Source organism: Lathyrus oleraceus, chromosome 4 (genome assembly GCF_024323335.1).
Source record: "Lathyrus oleraceus cultivar Zhongwan6 chromosome 4, CAAS_Psat_ZW6_1.0, whole genome shotgun sequence".
Lineage (NCBI taxonomy): Eukaryota > Viridiplantae > Streptophyta > Magnoliopsida > Fabales > Fabaceae > Lathyrus > Lathyrus oleraceus.
In genome coordinates this window covers 239861187-239880483 of record NC_066582.1, presented here as the reverse complement: position 1 = coordinate 239880483, position 19297 = coordinate 239861187, and the positions used below count along the sequence as shown (strand labels likewise).

The following is a 19297-nucleotide window of genomic DNA, read 5'->3' as shown; positions in this document are numbered from 1 at the left end:
AGAAGTTGATCTTTTCTTAATGTCAGACGGGATGTTCTTGACATTGGGTCTACCTCTTTGATCAATCTTCTTCACGAACTTGTTGAACTGTCTCCCAAGCATGGCTAAGGCTTCTGATATACTTTCATCACCTCCAGTATATCCTGCTTCTGACTCCTCTTCAGCATTAGATACAAAAGCTATGCTTTTGTTCTTCTTCTCAGCATACTCACCCAAGCCCATTTCAAAGGTTTGGAGGGAACCAATGAGTTCATCTACCTTCATGTTGCAGATGTCCTGCGCCTCCTCTATGGCTGTGACCTTCATAGCAAATCTCTTAGGCAAGGACCTGAGAATCTTTCTTACAAGTTTCTCTTCAGCCATTTTCTCACCTAGTCCACCAGAGGTGTTTGCAATTTCAAGAATATTCATGTGAAAGTCATGAATAGTCTCATCCTCTTTCATCCTCAGATTTTCAAACTTGGTGGCCAGCATCTGAAGTTTGGACATCTTCACCTTGGACGTACCTTCATGAGTTACCTTGAGGGTATCCCAAACTTCCTTAGCTAGTTCACAGTGGTGTACCAGCCTGAAGATGTTCTTGCTGATTCCATTGAACAATGCATTCAAGGCCTTGGAATTTCCAAGAGCTAATGCCTCTTGCTCCTTGTCCCACTCTTCTTCAGGAATCTGCACACTGACTCCATCTTCACCTGTCCTCATTGGATGTTCCCATCCTTTGTTGACAGCTCTCCAGACTTTGCTGTCTAGAGACCTTAAGAAGGCTATCATACGAGGCTTCCAGTCATCATAATTAGATCCATCCAACATGGGTGGTCTGTTTGAGTGTCCTAAATCCTTGTCCATGGTACTAGAAAGTAACTTCCCTAGATCTCACCCAGAAATTCACAGGCAGGGTGCCTGCTCTGATGCCAATTGAAATTCTAGTTATCAGACTTTGGATGTCACACTGGTTGTTATGACATCCAATTCTGCACAGACAGGGATTATGCAGAACTTAACAGTAAGTGCAGTAAATAACACAAGTAATTGTTCACCCAGTTCAGTCCAACATGACCTACATCTGGGGGCTACCAAGCCAGGGAGGAAATCCACTATTAGTAGTATCAATTCAAAGCTAAACTCACCCGTTTACAACTTATCACTTAATCCCTACCCAATGCAATTTCAATCTTAACCTAAGATCAGAGTTCCTACTCACTCCCCCTCAATCACCTCAGTGATTACTATCTTTAAACAATATTAAAGACAAGTTGAAGTCACACTTCAAACAACTCTTGATTGTGCTTCACAGCTTTAATCAAGATACACAGCACTCACGCTTAAAAGCTTTGAGTGACACAACACTTACAACTCAATGAACACCATATGCCAAAGCTATCATCTACTTGATAATGGCTTGGCTTACAAGATACGTCTAATACAAGACTCACAAAAAATACAGCAGTGAAGTATGATGGACACACAAAATCTTCACGCCTCAAAATCCCTTGAAACTGAATGAAGGAACGCCTTCCTTTTATATTGCAGTATCCTGGGCTTTTGCACCTGTATTCTCCTGAATTTAAGGTCACATAAGTTCCCATAAATTCAACATTTAGGTTACTAACAAATAGGCTATTTGTTAGGTTCATTGAATGTAGATTGGTTGTTGATTTCCTGGTTTTTCTCTAAGTTGTTGACTTCCTGAAGAATAGCCTGAGAAAAAGCTGAAACAGAAAACTGAACAACCTACAATATAGCATATGCTGTCAGGCATGAATGTCACGACATTCAGCTTGACATCAAGGTCCATATGCTGAGTCTGTTTTTCCAGAAAACAGACTGTACAATTTTGCTGACTTGTACATGATCAAAATGACCATACTACAGTGACAGCTTACATTAATAAATGTCAAAGTGTCCAACTTAACATTTACACAATTGGCCTTAAGTTAGTTCTGTTATTCTTTTGAAGAACAAACTAAGTTACATGCTGAAGTATAGCAGAACACCACTCTGTCTAATCTTCAGCAGCTGCTGTCAATGATGAATGTCATAACATCCAGTTTGACATTCAGTCAGTAGGCCTTATGCCAGGTCTGGTCTTTCCTTGATAACCAGACTGGAAATAAATACTAAGTTCTAACAGAACACCTGCTGTTCTATTCCTTAGTATCTGTTGACAGGTATGAATGTCACAGCATCCAGTTTGACATTCAATAAATCCTGTGTTAGCTAGTCCTGCAGTAACTACACTGTAGTCACACATACATGTCATGACATCAGTCAAGACATTAGTAACTATCTAGTGTTTTACTATATAATGCATCCAATTAAACACCTACATAAATACTAGGTTATTCCATGGATGGGTAATATTGAGCATTCTATTAAGTTCATACCAGCTCTCAAGATATAAGGCCAACTCATTTCGAACCAGAAGGCCCTAAGAGAGCGTGTTTCTAGTTACTTTAAAAACCTTTTCTCTGAGAATAACTGTACTTCTCAGGATCTTGATCTTGTCAGCTTATGTATTACTAATGATCACTTAGGATATGAACATCTTGCTTACTAAAATTCCTGACTTATTGGAAATCAGGAATGTTGTCTTCACCTTAACCTGGATGGAGCCCCAGGGCGGATGTCTTTGGTGCCTCCTTCTCCATCATTATTTGGAAGTGATCAAGTTTGATATCTATGCTGTTGTGACTCAGTTATTTCACTTTTCTTGGATTCTCCCAAATTACAACTCAAATCTTCTTATATTGCTTCCTAAGACTACTAATTCTCACTCTATTGATCTTTTCAGCCCAATTGTTCTTGCAAACTTCAAATTCAAGATTATTTTTAAAGTTATTACAGACATACTTGTTGGCATTATTCCCCTCATTATTTCTAATGAGCAAAAAGGCTTTGTCAAGGGCATAAACATTAGAGATTGCATTAGTTTAGCTTCTGAAGCCATAAACTTCCTTCACAAGAAATCTAATGGTGGCAATATTGCTTTGAAGGTAGACATATTTAAAACTTTTGATTCTCTAAATTGGTTTTTTTATACAGGTTCTTAAGGATTTTGGTTTTAATGATAGGTTCAACAAATGGATTTGGAATATTCTTGAATCATCCAAAATCTCCATCTCTTTCAATGGCAACATCACTGGCTTTTTCAAGTGTGAGAAGGGTGTGATGCAGGGTGATCCTCTTTCTCCCCTCATCTTTTGCATTGCGGAGGAGGTCCTTACCATAAGCATCAAGTTTCTCATGGAGTAGGGTAAAGTCAAGTCCATTTCCTGGCCCTAGAGGATTGGTGGTGCCCTCTCATTGCTTATATGCAAATGATATGATGATTTTTTTTTTTGCATAGAACACAAGAGATCCATCAAAGCCCTTATCAACCTTTTCCAAAGATACTATAGGGCCTCTGGCCAATTTATCAACCCTTCTAAGTATCAAATCTTCACTGGTTCTATGAGTGAATCTTGGCTTCACCACATCTCTTTGATGTTTGGCTTCAAATTTTGGAGCCTCCCTTTCTCTTACCCGAGTGTTCCAATTTTAAAAGGAGGCCCTAAAGCTATTTATTTCAGTCTATTGGTGGACAAAATCAAAATGAAGTTGGAAAATTAGAAGTCTTCCCTTATGTCTTTTGCTGGTAGAGTGTAGTTGGTTAAGTCCATCATTCATGCTATGTTGGTTCATAGTTTCTCTGTTTATAGATGGCATGTTTCTCTTATCAAAGAGCTGGAAAAAAGTTGCATATACTTTATTTGGTCAGGTAACACTATGAATAAGAAGCTTGTTACAGTGGCTTGAGACACTGTTTATTTTCCTTTCTCTCATGGGGTTAGGGCATCAAATCCATTTTGAGTTTCAACAGTGCTTTAAACTATAAGCTTTGCTGGGACATTATTAGTTCCAAAGAGCCTTGGGCTATGCTTTTAAATTCTAGAATTATAAACAAAGGTAAGATTATTCCTTATCACATCAACTCATCTATTTCGTGCAACATTGAAAAAGACTACAATGATTTATATCAAGACTCCAAAATCATCATTGGTAATGGGATGGACACTAATTTTTGGTTGGACAACTAGCTTGGGGACCCGCTGATCAACATGGTGCATCACCCTCATCTTGTGGACACCAATATGCTTTTTGCTAGTTGTATTAATCAAAATGCCTATCGTTTTCCCAAACATATCTCTGATTTGCTGCCATATATTCAAGAAAAAGTCTTACATATCACTCTTCTTTGGAGTTAAAAGATGATTGTAGGATTTGACCACATTCTACCAATGGAGACTTATCCCTCAAAGATGCTTATTTGCACAAGATGCCAGATAAACCTTTATTGAATTGGACTGGTTATATTTGGAATCAAGATATCCCTCCCGCTAGATCTCTTACGGTTTAAAGGAATTGTCATAATCGGCTTGTACGCTCAGGAGGAGTCTATTTCTCATATTTTTTTTTCCTTTGTCCCTATGCCCAACATATTTGGAACTGGTTTCTGAATTTGATAAAGGTCCATACCCTAAGCCTTTAAACATTTTTGTCGCTCTGCAAATTTGCGACAGAAGCTGGAGCAAGCAGTGCACAATTATTATCCAAGATACCATAATTTATATTTGTAATGATATTTGGATTTCTATAAATAGTTTTAAAATCAGGGGCTGCAAGCTGCGCTGGAGGCAGGTGTTAAGCATTATCCAATCTGAGGTAGCTTTCATTGGGAATAACACGAATAGAGTTGCTAATTCTTCGGTTCATGATTTTACCATAACCAAGACGTTCAAGGTCAATTTAAATCCTTCTAAGGCTCCTAAGATTGTGGAAGTGGTGTGGCGTCCTCCTACTAATGGTTGGTTAAAATCTAACACCGACGTTTCCTTTGCTATCTCTGAGGCTTCTAGTGGCAGGTTATTCCGTAATGATTCAGGGGATTCTATTTTTGCTTTCTCTAGTTGGTGGATGGGAATTTTGCTTTTCACGCGGAGCTGCTTGGTGTGGTGAGACCTATTGAGTACGCTTATCTCTTTGGTTGGTCTAAACTCTGGTTGGAAACAAAGTCTAAGTTGGCCATTCTTGCTACTGATCATGACTCCAAAATTGTCCCTTGGAACATTCATACTAGATGACTCAATGCTATGGTAAAGCTAGGTCGATGGAATTTCTCATAACTCACATTTATAGAAAGAAAAATCAATGCGTCAACATGCTTGCCTCCAAGGTCTCCTCTTTGGCCCGTAGTCTTGTTTGGGACTCTTCCATCAACTTCTTTTTATCTACTTTGCATCATGATAAGTTAGGTTTATCTAATTTTAGATTTGATGGTGTTTAAGTAGGTTTTAGTTTGGTCTCCGCTTTTTTTTTCTCATTTTGAATATATTTTGGCTTTATAAAAAAAAATTCATATAAAAAACAGCATAAGCTTAAGCTTGTATAGACTGGAGTCTAGATATATTTCAATGAGCTAAGTTATTTTCATCGAAAGGAATCTAGATAAAACTAAAATATCATAAAGTTTTTTCTTCAAAATTTTATCTCCAAAATTCGACGACCATTGCTATATACATGTTCCTGTCACTCTTTTGCATGTCAAAAATCATTATTTAAATGGTGGGCCACCGGGCAAAAGACACGAGGCTATTTATATTTGTTTGTATATATATATTTTTTGGTTTTTTTACCGAGATAACCCAGTTTTTCAAAAAAAATCTCAAAATACCCCTGATTTTAGAAAAATTCTCAAAGTACCCCACTTTTAGGAGGAGTCTCCAATTGAATTGGCGACTCCTCTTAAAATTTGAATGGAGGCGCCAATTGGATTGGCTAGGGCACTTGCCCTAGCCAATCCAATTGGCGCCTATGTGTAAGTATTAAGAGGAGTTGCCAATTCAATTGGCGACTCCCTCAAAAATACCTCAAATGACAAAATGTCCAACATGAAAGTTGTAGATCTTTTCAAAACAATGAATTTGGACATAAATTTTGAATCATTTGGATTTTTTATGAGAAAGTTATGGGCACTTGAAGTTGGACTTCTGATTTTTTCAACTGTTATCTGACCTATAATGTTTTGTATTATCACATGTGTTTCTTTTAGAATTATGAAATTTTGTCCAACATAACAATTGAAGTAGACATCTCAAACTTTCCAATGCACTTGGTCCCACCTCAAAATAAAAAAAATGAAGGAGTTAGGTCCTTGGGAAGTTGACCCAAAATTAGGGTTTCTGTCAAAATGACCTATAATGTTTTGAAATGAATGATGAGCTTCCAAGTTTCAAATGGATTTTTGACGAACATTAAAGTTGTTCATATGGCGACTCTTCTTAAAAATTGAATGGAGGCGCTAATTGGATTGGCTAGGGCAGGTGCCCTAACCAATCCAATTGGCGCATATGTGTAGGTTTTAAGAGGAGTCGCCAATTCAATTGGCGACTCCCTCATAAAATGCCTTTTTTGTCTTATAAATAGATGCGTTGTGTGACCAATTGTTCCACAGCTCATATAATCATTTGGCTATCATGTTTGGTGTTCATCGCCGATACGGTAAGGTGATTTATGCGAGAGACAAACCTCAAATGGTGATGCTGTTTTGGAACATCACCACGTTCGATCAATTGAAGAGGGAGTTGGTTCGATGGTTAGATGGGAAAATACCAGAAGGGGAAAAAATCAGAAGTATTGAGAGACTTGAAGCCCAAACATCACAAAACCAAAACATCCTACAACCCTATCTCTACTAAACACCCCAACAACCTTTCCAACCTTTCCTAGACGCATCATTCACACCCATGTCTCCCTTCAACCGTCCCGGTCGCCCATCCATGAGTCAACCACATCCCAACTTCTCTGGCATGGGTCATGAGCTCAGCTACGACGATACACCATCATTGCATACTGAAGACTATGCTGAGTTGACTGAATACCTCAACGGACCTTCTCCTGTAATTGGTAGTGACGCTCCTGGCCCCTCAGATGAACAAACACCGGTGCAGAATCGTCAACGTGGGTTAGGGCCAAGGGTTAGGGTAGCTAAGGGATGTGGGACCGGAGGACGGTTAGGTGATCCCGGTCATCACCATTAGGTTTCTTTGTGTAAACTCCAAACTTTATTAATATCAAGTCGTATTATATCAAATTTATCTTTGTGTAAACTCCAAACATTAGGTTTCTTTGTGTAAACTCCATTTTGACAAAATTCACATACACATGTTTTGACTAAAACCCTAATTTTGGGTCAACTTCCCAAGGACCTAACTCACTCATTTTTTATGATTTTGAGGTGGTACTAGTGCATTGGAAACTTTGACATGTCTACTTCAATTGTTATATTGGACAAAATTTCATAATTCTAAAAGAAACACATGTGATAATACAAAACATTATAGGTCAGATAACAATTGAAATGTGAAAAAGTCCAACTTCAAGTGCCCATAACTTTCTCATAAAAAATCCAAATGATGCAAAATTTTAGTCCAAATTCATTGTCTTGAAAAGATCTACAACTTTTATGTTTAAGGTTTTGTCATTTGAGGCTTTTATCATTCAAACAGAAGGGCTTGAAGTTGGTCCCTTTTGGCAAAATTCACATACACATGTTTTGACTAAAACCCTAATTTTGGGTCAACTTCCCAAGGACCTAACTCCTTCATTTTTTTTATTTTGAGGTGGGACCAAGTGCATTGGAAAGTTTGAGATGTCTAATTCAATTGTTATGTTGGACAAAATTTCACAATTCTAAAAGAAACACATGTGATAATACAAAACATTATAGGTCAGATAACAGTTGAAAAAATCAGAAGTCCAACTTCAAGTGCCCATAACTTTCTCATAAAAAATCCAAATGATGCAAAATTTATGTCAGTTCATTGTCTTGAAAAGATCTACAACTTTTATGTTGGAAGTTTTGTCATTTGAGACTTTTTTGAGGGAGTCGCCAATTGAATTAACGACTCCTCTTAAAACTTACACATAGGCGCCAATTGGATTGGCTAGGGCAAGTGCCCTAGCCAATCCAATTGGCGCCTCCATTCAAGTTTTAAGAGGAGTCGCCAATTCAATTGGAGACTCCTCCTAAAAGTGGGGTACTTTGGGAATTTTTCTGAAATCAGGTATTTTGGAATTTTTTTTGAAAAACTGGGTTATCTCGGTAAAAAAACCTATTTCTTTTAGCATTTAACTTCACATCCCTATTTAAATCTTACATTTCTATAATATGACCACTATTACCTTTATGATGTTTTTATTAAATTGTTTTTTTGAAATTTTCTATTATATTATTAGAAACTTTAAAAAAATATCAAAAAGTTTAAAAAGATATTGGAAATTTTAAAAAAAAAATCTGAAAATTTCAAAAATAAAATATTTTGTATGTTCAAAATTTCCTATAAACTATATAATTTTTAGAAATTTTTAGTAAATTACAGAATTTTTTGAAATTTCTAATAAAATATATAAAAAATTTGTACCAAATTTTTTAATTATTATCGAAAATTTTGAATAAACTATCAAAAATTTATTTAGACTTTTAACTGAAATATTTTCATGAATAATTTAAGAATTATAAAAATATATAGAGTGTAATATTTAATTATGTGGGCGATAGATTAATTCCTCGTATTTATTTAGTACCAAAATCGTACTTGTCTTTCTCCTGTTCAATCTTGTGTGCATGTGCCAACTACCAAGACCGTGCACCTACTATTCAATCAATTTTAATTTATATTCATAAATTTTGAAATCAGCAATTTGTCTTTTATGATAAAGATATATATTCATATGTTTATTATTGGAATAAAATTTGATGGTAAGAGTTTAAAAAGATATATAGTTCAGATTTGCTTATGGGTTTATTATAAAAAAATTGTCAATAATTTCGTTTTAATAAGTATATCTTTTGTTTTTAATTATTATTAATCATTAATAATAAAAATATATAAAAATTATTAAAGTTTCAATCACAAGTTTCAAATTAGAATTAAATAAGTTGTAAAAAAATAAGTTTTTCCTTATTGTTTTGGTAGCTCATACGAAAAGCCCAGAGGCAAAGCAAAGGAGTCGAATGGGAAAAACAAGTGTTTTCTCATTCTCGTCTAAAGGAGACAACTTCGTTTCTGAAAAATTACACAATGTCAGATCAATCAAACGTTTGACCACATTAAATGTCATACATCATGTAGACAGTTTTAACTGCTCCCACTACATAAGAGGAAAAGTGTGTCATTCATGTTTAATTCAAATCCATTCTCTCTCTCTCTCTCACACACACACACACATTTCATTCTCCCACTGACCTTGGTGTTAGAGTGTTAACCTTATATGTCAATCCCCTTCTTTGTCGCACCAAAAGTTTGCTCCACCATACCAAGATTCTACTTCATCGTTCACTGAACAACTCTGGTTCCACAACAGAATAGTGACGTCGTATGAAAATTGAATTTGATTTCTACTAATTTCCACGTTCATGTGTCCTCTGAACTAGAGATATGGATCTCCTTTTTTAGAAGATTCATATCTCCATTTCTTGATCCTCTTTATTAAAGTTGAAACCCCATCCTCCAACATATTCTTCCTTAATTAGTCAACCATTGTGGCATCCAAATCCACTTGATATGTCGTTCAATGAAAAACTACTACTGCAACGGTCAAATCTGAGATTTGCCTCTTCATCATCCCTAATCCACTTTATATATACTTTTTTTATTTGGATCCCTAATTTTTTCCTGGATATGCGTGTGTGTGTGTATATATATATATATATATATATATATATATATATATATATATATATATATATATATATATATATATATATATATATATATATATTGTGTGTGTGTGTGTGTGTTTGTTTGTGTGGGGGGAGGCTTGTGACTGTCATGTTATTGGTCATTGAAGGACAACCGATATAACTCTTGGATTCTTCATGATTCCTTCGACACTTCAGGATGTGTGCGAAGAATATCATGTGGTTGATCCTTATACGAGATGTCTTCTCTTGTCATTTGATTGTGTAGTTAGATTAACTTAACACTACTCTCCCCCGGGTTAAGTGTACATGTTTTTTAGATCTGAAAGAAACACCTACTTCTAGGATCAAAGTGGTTAACTATGGACTAATTCCTTATTTCTACAATGTTAGGGGATTTGAAACAATTCATGTACATCATCGGTAAGATCTTATCCGAAAGTATACCATTAGCAATTACATGTATTTCATTTTCGCCATCCTCCCTTCAATCTTTGCTAAAACAATAGTTTGATAAACGAAGTGCAGTGGAGAAAAAATATTTGTGTGTTCTTTTATTTGCAGTAAGTGAGAAAAAATAAGTGAATATGAAAAAATTGATTCAAAACATGCATACTTATTTCATTAATAATACCATGATGGAACAACAATGTTTAACAACAAACAATATTTAACAGAAAGAGAAATTATAAATTAAAATGGTAAAACAATCATATGACCAACAACTTTGAGGACACGCCTTCGGTGTGACCCATTAGTTATGGGGAAACCTTCTTATGCCTGATTTACTGCTTGGTTGATCTCTTTCCTACCCAAAGGTTGATGTCTTCGTCAAGATCAGTAGGTTAGCCTCCAAAGTCTTCTCTCTTGGCCTCTTCACAAGATGAATCCTTCTTGGACATATCTCCCAACTCTTCTTTGTTTGCACTTATGTGCGTGGTACCATCCCAAGTTACTGTTTTAGTGTTCCTTCCAAAAAATAAAGACGTTTCATCTGCCATAGGCATGACCTTTTCCTTATGGTACAAGATCCTGAGTGCTCCAAGAAGTTCTTGTCTTTTCTCTTTGCCATTCCTTTAGATTAAACCATCCATGATCGGGCCTTCCTTCTTGATCAGCTTCTGCAATTTGTTCTGAAATTTTTTACATTCCTTGACAACATGCCCCATGGTTCTGGTGTGATACCCACACTATACATCAGGGTTGTCTTCTTCAAAGACCAGGAGATTTTTATTGATTAACTCTTGAATTTTACCCTTGCATGACTAACAACCTTCATTAGAGTTCCCTATTGACCCATCATGATATTCACATTGCTTATTGAAATCATACCTAGGTGGATAAGAGGTATGAGTCGTCCCGAGGAATTTGGTCACTATTAGGGAATTCTGAATCAGGTATTATAGAAGTTGAACATATGGTATGGGAATGGGGATATGAGTAACATGCCATCTTTCCAATCTTCCTTTCATATATCTTCGGTCTTAGTTCCTATAACGTCGAGAAGGAATGGTCAAATTTACTTGATGATATGGAATCTCAAGAGGCATTGGTGCTGCAACCATTACATGAGGATATACAACATGTGCCTTCCCTTTGTCATACTTTGAGTTCTTTCCCTTGTTTGGAGATTCCATTACAGATTTTCCATAAGAAATCATTGGACTGTTCAGGACCAAACAATTGTCTCTTGATATATTTGGATAAGGAATTACCAAAGGTATCCTTTGCTTTGGGCGTTGCATGACCTATTAATCAATATGTCTACCCTTGATCCGTTTCTTTTGAACGTTAGCACTTTTTCGTCAATTAGCTCTTTTACCCTATACTTGAGGGTCTTGCAGTCTTTAGTGGTATACCTCAGTGATCCCTCATGGAATTCACACCTTGCATTTTGTTCATATCTTGGTAGGCATGGATATTCCATTGACTTGAGCTTCTGGGGAAATACCAATGACTTTTGAATTAGCTATAGAAGCAGCTCATTGTATAACATTAGCAGTGGTTCAAATTGAATAAGCTTCCTTTCTCAGGTAACTCGAGGTCTAGCCTGGACTTGATTCTGATTATGTGCTTGGTTCCTCTGCTTTGGTTGAGGAATAAAAGCTGACCGTTGATTTAGAGGCCTTGGAAGAACTGGTTGGTGATAAAACCTATGAGGGACTCCATACAACAAATTAATCAATGCAGGTTGTGAGGCAGAAGGAAACACATGAACAACATTCCTAACTACAACGACTTGTTGAAGCTCTTCCTCTCTTGCAATAGCTATTATGGTCTTAAAGATTTGATCAACCTTTCCCTTCATACGATTCATGCCCTTCTTGCTCTTGACCTGATCTTGTGTCAAACGCTCCATCGTCTTTTAGTAGCTATCACGAGTGTCAAGACGTCAAACGATTTTTTAGGTTTAGAGTGAGTTTTTTTTGTTGTGGAATGCATGCATGCGTGAATGTGAATTTTATGCATGCAAATGATATGTATTTTTTTGTTTCTTTACATGGAATTGTTCAAATTTGCTAGTTGTTAGTCATTCATAAGCATAAAAGCAAGAATTAAAGACAAACAATTTGGAGAAAACTCATTCATACATTCATGATATAACCAAGTACATTTGATGTGAGTTATAAGCAAGAAATGTAAACATAAAGCTATCCAAAGCCTTCTTCAACTCTTTAGACTTTCTTCAAGTGAGCCAACTTTTCTCTGAGGTCCTTGACCATGTATATTTAAAGGAGAATGAAGTTGAAGATAGTAGGTGGGCTAATTACACAAGTCATTTCTTCAAAGGCATCCCTTAACCTTTAAGGGAAAATGTGTATCAAACGATTGACAAGTTTAACCACTTTTTCACACTTTATAAACCACTTATTGGCCGTTACTTGTGCATTGAGAAGAATGCTTCCTCTTGTTTCAATTCTTCCACCTTTACATTAAATTTGGCTTCCCAATGACTCACTTCCTCCATGGACTTTCTTAAGTGCTGGAAAGTGAACCTAAGTTCGTGCAGCTATACCAAGGCTTCCTAGAGTTCATGAGGATTTTGGTAGACTTTCTCAATTTCTTGTTGGCTTCAAGTTTCTCGCTTGGAATGAGCTTGGGATCGTTAAAGATACTTAGAGATATGTTCATTTTTTTTCCTTAAAGGCTTCCCTCATCATCTTCCTTTGCTTGGAGGCTATATCCCACCAAGCTTTCCATTCCTTGTTAGCTATGACGGTCCGCCGGAGCTCTTTGTTTCTTTCACTAAGCTCATCGCCCATGGTGTCCAAACAATATTTGACCCTTTTCCTCTTCCCTTTTTTATTTGAGGTTGCTCTTTGACTTTCATCAAGTTCTTTTCCTATTTGGTTGATGTCAAATTTGAGATCATTCCTTTCTGTAGTGACCTTGCAAAGTTTTTGATGAAGCTCTTCCTTTTCTTTCTGAAGTATGGCTACTGTGGCTTTGAGCTCATCCACTTCTTCTAGAGAAACAGGTACATGTTTTGGGGAATCAAGTATAGGAGGAATCTCTATGGATAAAGGGATTTTGACAAGCTTAACCCTCTCAAGAATCCGTTGCTGATAAGGATTCCTAGTCACATAGTTCCTTTTTCTCAATTATGTGCCTTTGGTGTGAAATTTCTCCCAAGACGGATGATCTTATGGAGCATGACAGGATCATTGGCACACATATCATGCAAAACCATCTCTTCCAATTCACTATCATTCGGTTTTCCCAATATTGGGTGTCCAAATTGTCGTAAGATTGTAGCTTATACAACTTTGGGACCCTATTAGTCGTACATCGAGAAAACAACCATAACTAAGGATAATCTCCTTGGCATTGATCTTGTTGTAGTACGAAGTAATATCCATTCTAGACAAGGACACCAAAGTTCTACCCTATTCCTCACCGGGTCATCTCACTAATAGGAGCATTGGGGTTGAACACATGCGAGATAAGCCAATTGTAGAGTAATGGAAGACAACATAACAAAATATCACTCTTCTTCCCATGGAGAACTGATCGCTCGACTTTATGAGTCGAATTGGGGTACAAACTGCAAGTGCACAGCTCTATCGCGTAGTTTTAAAAGATATCGATCCCACAGGGACTTATGAATCGATATACCGTTATCTAAGGTTACTTCGTAAAGCTAAGGCAGGTAATACTTTGATTTTTGGGGAAAAAAACTAAAACCAAAATAAGATCTAAAATTAATATCTAATAAGCGGATATCGGTATGTAATTCGTCGTAATTAGGGAATCAATTCTTCATTGGTTTCTCGGTTTTAAAATAAATCTTTTCAGTTGACGCTATTGGTTAAAAGTTTTATCTCAAACTCTCGCTCTGTTGAATAAACTATGATTTTATATTAACGTAGTTGTCACTTATAGTTAAGTCAAAAACCACTTTTTGAAAACAATAGAATCCGTAGAAACTCTTTTTAAGAAAACACTAATCGTTTAAACACCCTTATCTCAAACTCTCGCTCTGTTGACTTAGGTTATATAATTAAATTCAAATGCTTAACTCTCGTCCTCACATTCAATCTTTAAAAATACTTTTTGAAAAAGGTTAGAATTTAATTAACTCTAAAAATTGCTCTCGCCCTGATCTAGAATTAATGTCCAATTTACACTGTCCAGTCAAAACCTCAAAATCTCGCTCTATTGATTTTAACTTCTTTATGTCTTTTACTTTCGTACAAAAACTTTGTTATTAAACCTGTAAATTGAGACCGTAAAAAGAGTGATTTTAATTTTAAACTTAATTAAACCAACTTAGTTTTGATTCCTTCATTACGCTTACTCTACATACCGATACCTAAATAAATCAGCCAGACATGCTAAACAGACTTAAATAAATAACATGCATAAACAGATTCATCGCATGCAAGCAGTATAAATTAATAGTAAAAACAAGCATATATAAATTCAACAAATAAATATAGAACCTGAATAATTAAATAGCAGTCTTGAACACTCCACCACAGACCGGTTGGATTTGTTCTTGAGTTCTTCAATCAGGCAGAAAAATAAAGCGAAGGAATAAAAAAAACTAGATTCTAACGTAAGGTTAGATCCGGTAAAAGGTACACAATAGTTTCCGGCGTAGAAACTATTGTGCGAAAAATTAATTAAATGCTAGAAAAGTAAATAGAATTGTAAAAGAAACAATATAAAAAATTATAAAAGAAGTACTATAAGGAATATGCTTAAGCTGCTGGAAAAAGAAAAATGCAAAAAAAACGAAAACTGGAAAACTGTCTGGAAGCGTGGAACCGAGGAAGGGTTTGCAAAGCTGGTATTTATATTGGCACTTTCCGTAACGGTCTTCAGAAGTAGTCCGCGTCAAAGGGTCTTCACGTAACGAAGGTATAGGCGTGGAAATAGGATTCAGCGTGCAAATAGGACTCAACGTCTCTGAAGGCAAAAATGTAGGGGAATGGTGTGACGTCCGTCACACCATGTGTGACACTCGTCACACAAGTGTATACAGCATGACGCTTGTCACAACCTCTGTGACGCTCGTCACAGGCACAACGCATGTGCCTTCTTTGGGCTGGGCTTGGCTTTTGCTATTTGTTTCTAAAAGACTTCTTTTTGCACCTCCTTTTCTTCCTTTTTCTACTTTTGCTTCAAATAGACTACCTGAGATAAATAGAAAGGAAATACCGCGTAATATCTGATAAAATGAAATAAATTAAAGTAAATAATAATATAATTTAATTGAATTAAGTCCTAAAATGTGATATAATTTCATGTTATCAAACTCCCCCATACTTAGATCTTTGCTTGTCCTCAAGCAAAATACAGTATAGAACTTGTTTTAAAAATTTTAGCCAGATGAAATTTCAAAACACACATCAATTCGTACTAGGTTGCATGTAAACCTTGTTTAGAAGTAACTTGAGTTTAATCTTGACATCAACAACCACCGTCACAACCTCAGATAACTTCACCTTATGCAAACCAGTTCAAGTAATGCCATTACAGCTATCCTAGTTCCTTTACTCTTATTTCACCCGTTTTCATTCTAGCGAAATCACATTAAGCCCTTTATCTTTTCGCGCGCATAGTGGAGTAACCGGTTAGTGATTCTGATCCCCTTTTAGCTAGAAGTTCTGGTACATAAGTCGGATAACTTCGTTATTCAGTCCATTGCAAATTGCGGGGGATCGGACCGTAGTCCTCCCTACCAAGTTCAGTACCAGATACCTACTGAACCAACTCATAATGGATCTCTCGTATTATGCTTTTGTATGATCTGCAACCTTTAGATTAAATGATCTGGTAAGGATCACCTAACTTAATTAGTGCATTTCCTGATATGTATATATGTATTTTTTTTTATGTTACTTTGGGAATCATTCACTTATATTCATCGGCTCTCCACGTAGTTTGCTATTAAGATGGTGCTGACTTCTCGTATAAACTACTCGGGGTTACTATAAAACCAAAAGTTCAAGGGATTGGTATAATAGGTACTCATTCTGATCTGACATGTTGAGGTTCTTAGAGCGTTGTTATGGTAATAATTTTAGTCTTGATTTCACTCAAGTTTTATAAAATAAGCAACCTTTATACTTACTGGGTGTGTTAAATTTCTGTTATTATGGCTCATGAAAATTTGAGGGGAAATAGATAATAGAAAGTTTTCACGCTAGGGACTTAACTTAAAATAAATCTATATTATAATATATATATATATATATATATATATATATATATATATATATATATATATATATATATATATATATATATATATATATATATATATATATATATATATATATATATATATATATATATATATATATATATATATATATATATATTAAGGGAAATAACAATGAAAAGAAAAATACATACTTGAAAAGGAAAATGGAGGATAGAAAAAACATGGTGTTCCCCCCATACTTGAATAAAACATTGTCCTCAATGTTTGAAGGAAAAGAAATGAAATACAAAAAAAAAGCAAGGAAAAAGAAAAGTTAAGGTTGCCTTCCGCCTCTTGTTCTTGGGCCTGGTGATCGCTGACGTAAGTCTAAGTTGTCGAACCTGCTAAACAACTCAGTGAACCGCTGATCGGTTATGGTATTCCTCTCTTCCTGCTGTTGTTGCATTTGGCGCATCATTTGCATCATTTCTAGATTCTGTGCTTGCATACCATCAATAGCATCCATGATGTCGTCGTTGGTTGCAGGCCTTCTTCGTCGACGACGTCGGGAGGATGGGCCAGCTGCAGTATCGGAAGGGTTGAGCGGGACTGATTGTTGTTCAGGAGCGTTATCACCTTGCTCCATTTCTTCGAACTCGTTTGCGGACGAGTTTGTATGCGAAGGCTCGGTAGCTTCGGGAGCATTCAGATCATAGAGGTGGCGGTTAGGATTGGTGACATCGGTTAGGGAAATGTTGGGGAGAACAACGCTTGGGACGGCCTGGTTATTCACCATAAGGTAATATTTTCTGCCTACTCGGTTCTTGATTAGGCGGCTGGACCGACAGTAGCCTATATCCATAAATAGGGGAGGTAAAGATTCTAAAGTTTGGAGTCGGTCCCCTAGGTTTAAGCCAAGTGCTATGGTGGTTATTAATCCACCTATTACAAAAGGTTGACGGCCTCTAGCACATAAGGTGCGGATATGATGAAATAGGAAGGAGGCGGCATTTACCTTAGCCTGCGGTTCAAAGACGCATTCGAGGAAGAAGAGTCCATTTGCGTTGACCTTGCTGTTGTTCGGTCTTCCAAAAACGGTGTTTTGTAGGATACGGATAAAGTACCGTATAGTTGGGTTATGTATATGGGAAACAAGGAGCTCTTCCCAGTTGTTGGCATCTACTCCGTATATTTTCCTAAAGAGGTCGAAAGCAGCAACTGTGCTCCAGTTTAGGTTTGGAGGGATTCTGGGGTAGACTTGACCTTCTGTGGGGAATTGTAGCATGGTACTCAATTGGTTTTGGGTTAAGGAGTACTCGGTGTTGAACATACGGAAGGTTGCGGTACCGGTTAAGAATTCGTCCTCACCGGCTGGAGTGTTGTACGCGTATGAACTTAAGAATTCTAAGGTTAGGGATGGGTAGGTGGGTTAATTATGCGTACATAGAAAGGTTAGATCGGCAAGGCGGAGCATCCACTCGATACCTTGAAGTAATCCTAATTGTTGTAAACAAGTTGAATCAGGATACCTGGTAGAGACGACGCCTCGCTGTTGAAAGCGCTCGAATTGCTCCCTTTGATAGTTTTCATCTCCGGATCGGAAGATGATATTCCCGAAATTCTGATTTCCCGCCATACTGATGAATGAATTTAAAGGAGTAATAAAGGAAAGAAATGTATTTGATATTAGAGAGTGGTTTGTGGTGAATGGAGGAGGGTTTTGATGGGTATTTATAGGAAAAGAATTTGGAAGTTGGAAAGGAGGTGGTTGAAAAGTGAATAAATGTGGGTTAATGGGAATAAATGGGGAAGGTAAAAAGTGAAAGGGTGTAACGTTCGTCTCCAACGGTACTATAATATTCACCTAGTCAGAAGGGTGTTACGCTCGTCACAGGGGCGTGACGGGCGTAACAGGTACTTGGCATGCCGTCCGTCATAGATTGTGTGACGCTCGTCACACAGTTTTTTTGGCATGGCTTCAACTAGCGTTCTTCAGAATAACTTGGTAATTTATTATTATTATTTTTTATTATTTGTTTTGTTTTGCTTCAGATTATTTTATTTTGCTATTTAATTTTCCTGCATGTCATTCTACTTTGCATAATGATGCATAAATATATTGTTCTTTAATAAGTCATGTAGGCAGCAACAGTAGAGAGCATAATAGATATTACATAATAAAATGAATAAATAGCTTCAATAAAATAATCATAATGTAACAATGGAGAAAAACAAAAATGCGAAAGAGAAACAAATACGAACATAATTTGAAATAACATTAAATAAATAATCTAACTTAAGACTAAATAACTAAGAAAAATAAATTCTATCCATCTGCACGATCTCTGGCCGGAGGGGCAAAGGAGTTAACACGGTATAGTAACTCGTGAAACTGGTTTGTCATACTGTTCATGTATCCCAGAAATTCGTGCCTCAAGCTAGTAAACTCTTCTCTGAGGGCATCTTGTTCTGACATCAAGGCTTCCATGGCAGTGTTATAATCAGTTCCGGGCATATGATGTCTAAGGTCGGGTATTGCCGATTCTTCGGTCTGAGCAGGTTGAGGAGGAGGATCAATATCATAATAACCAGATGGTGTCTGAGGATCTGATTCAGCATAAGGAATCTGGTCATCATAAATCTCATAGTCATCACAAATCTCATAGTCCTGGATGGATTCAGTGGATCTAGCAGGAGAGGGGGTTTCGTTCAGATTGTAGAGCCAGTTGTTGCGGTTATGAACACTAGTCCTAGGATCGGGCATGGTGAATAGGCAAAGAACTTGGTTATCAATTATAAGCTCAAACTCATCAGACCCTAGGTTTGCTATAAACAAAGTGTTGAAGAGGAAGGGTATACTCATAGTAGTAATGCCACAAAAAGGGCTTAAGTCAAGCATAGGCTGA

General features: G+C 36.6%; 1 protein-coding gene across 1 annotated transcript; it reads left to right on the top strand.

Annotated features, from left to right (window-relative positions):
- Positions 1–2333: 2333 nt before the first annotated feature.
- Positions 2334–4192, top strand: LOC127135398 (uncharacterized). The gene is made up of 2 exons (XM_051062125.1): positions 2334–2993; positions 3072–4192. Exons 1-2 carry the CDS (start codon positions 2538–2540, stop codon positions 3099–3101), a joined length of 486 nt encoding a protein of 161 aa, XP_050918082.1. The 5' UTR covers positions 2334–2537; the 3' UTR covers positions 3102–4192.
- The last annotated feature ends 15105 nt before the right edge of the window (positions 4193–19297 follow it).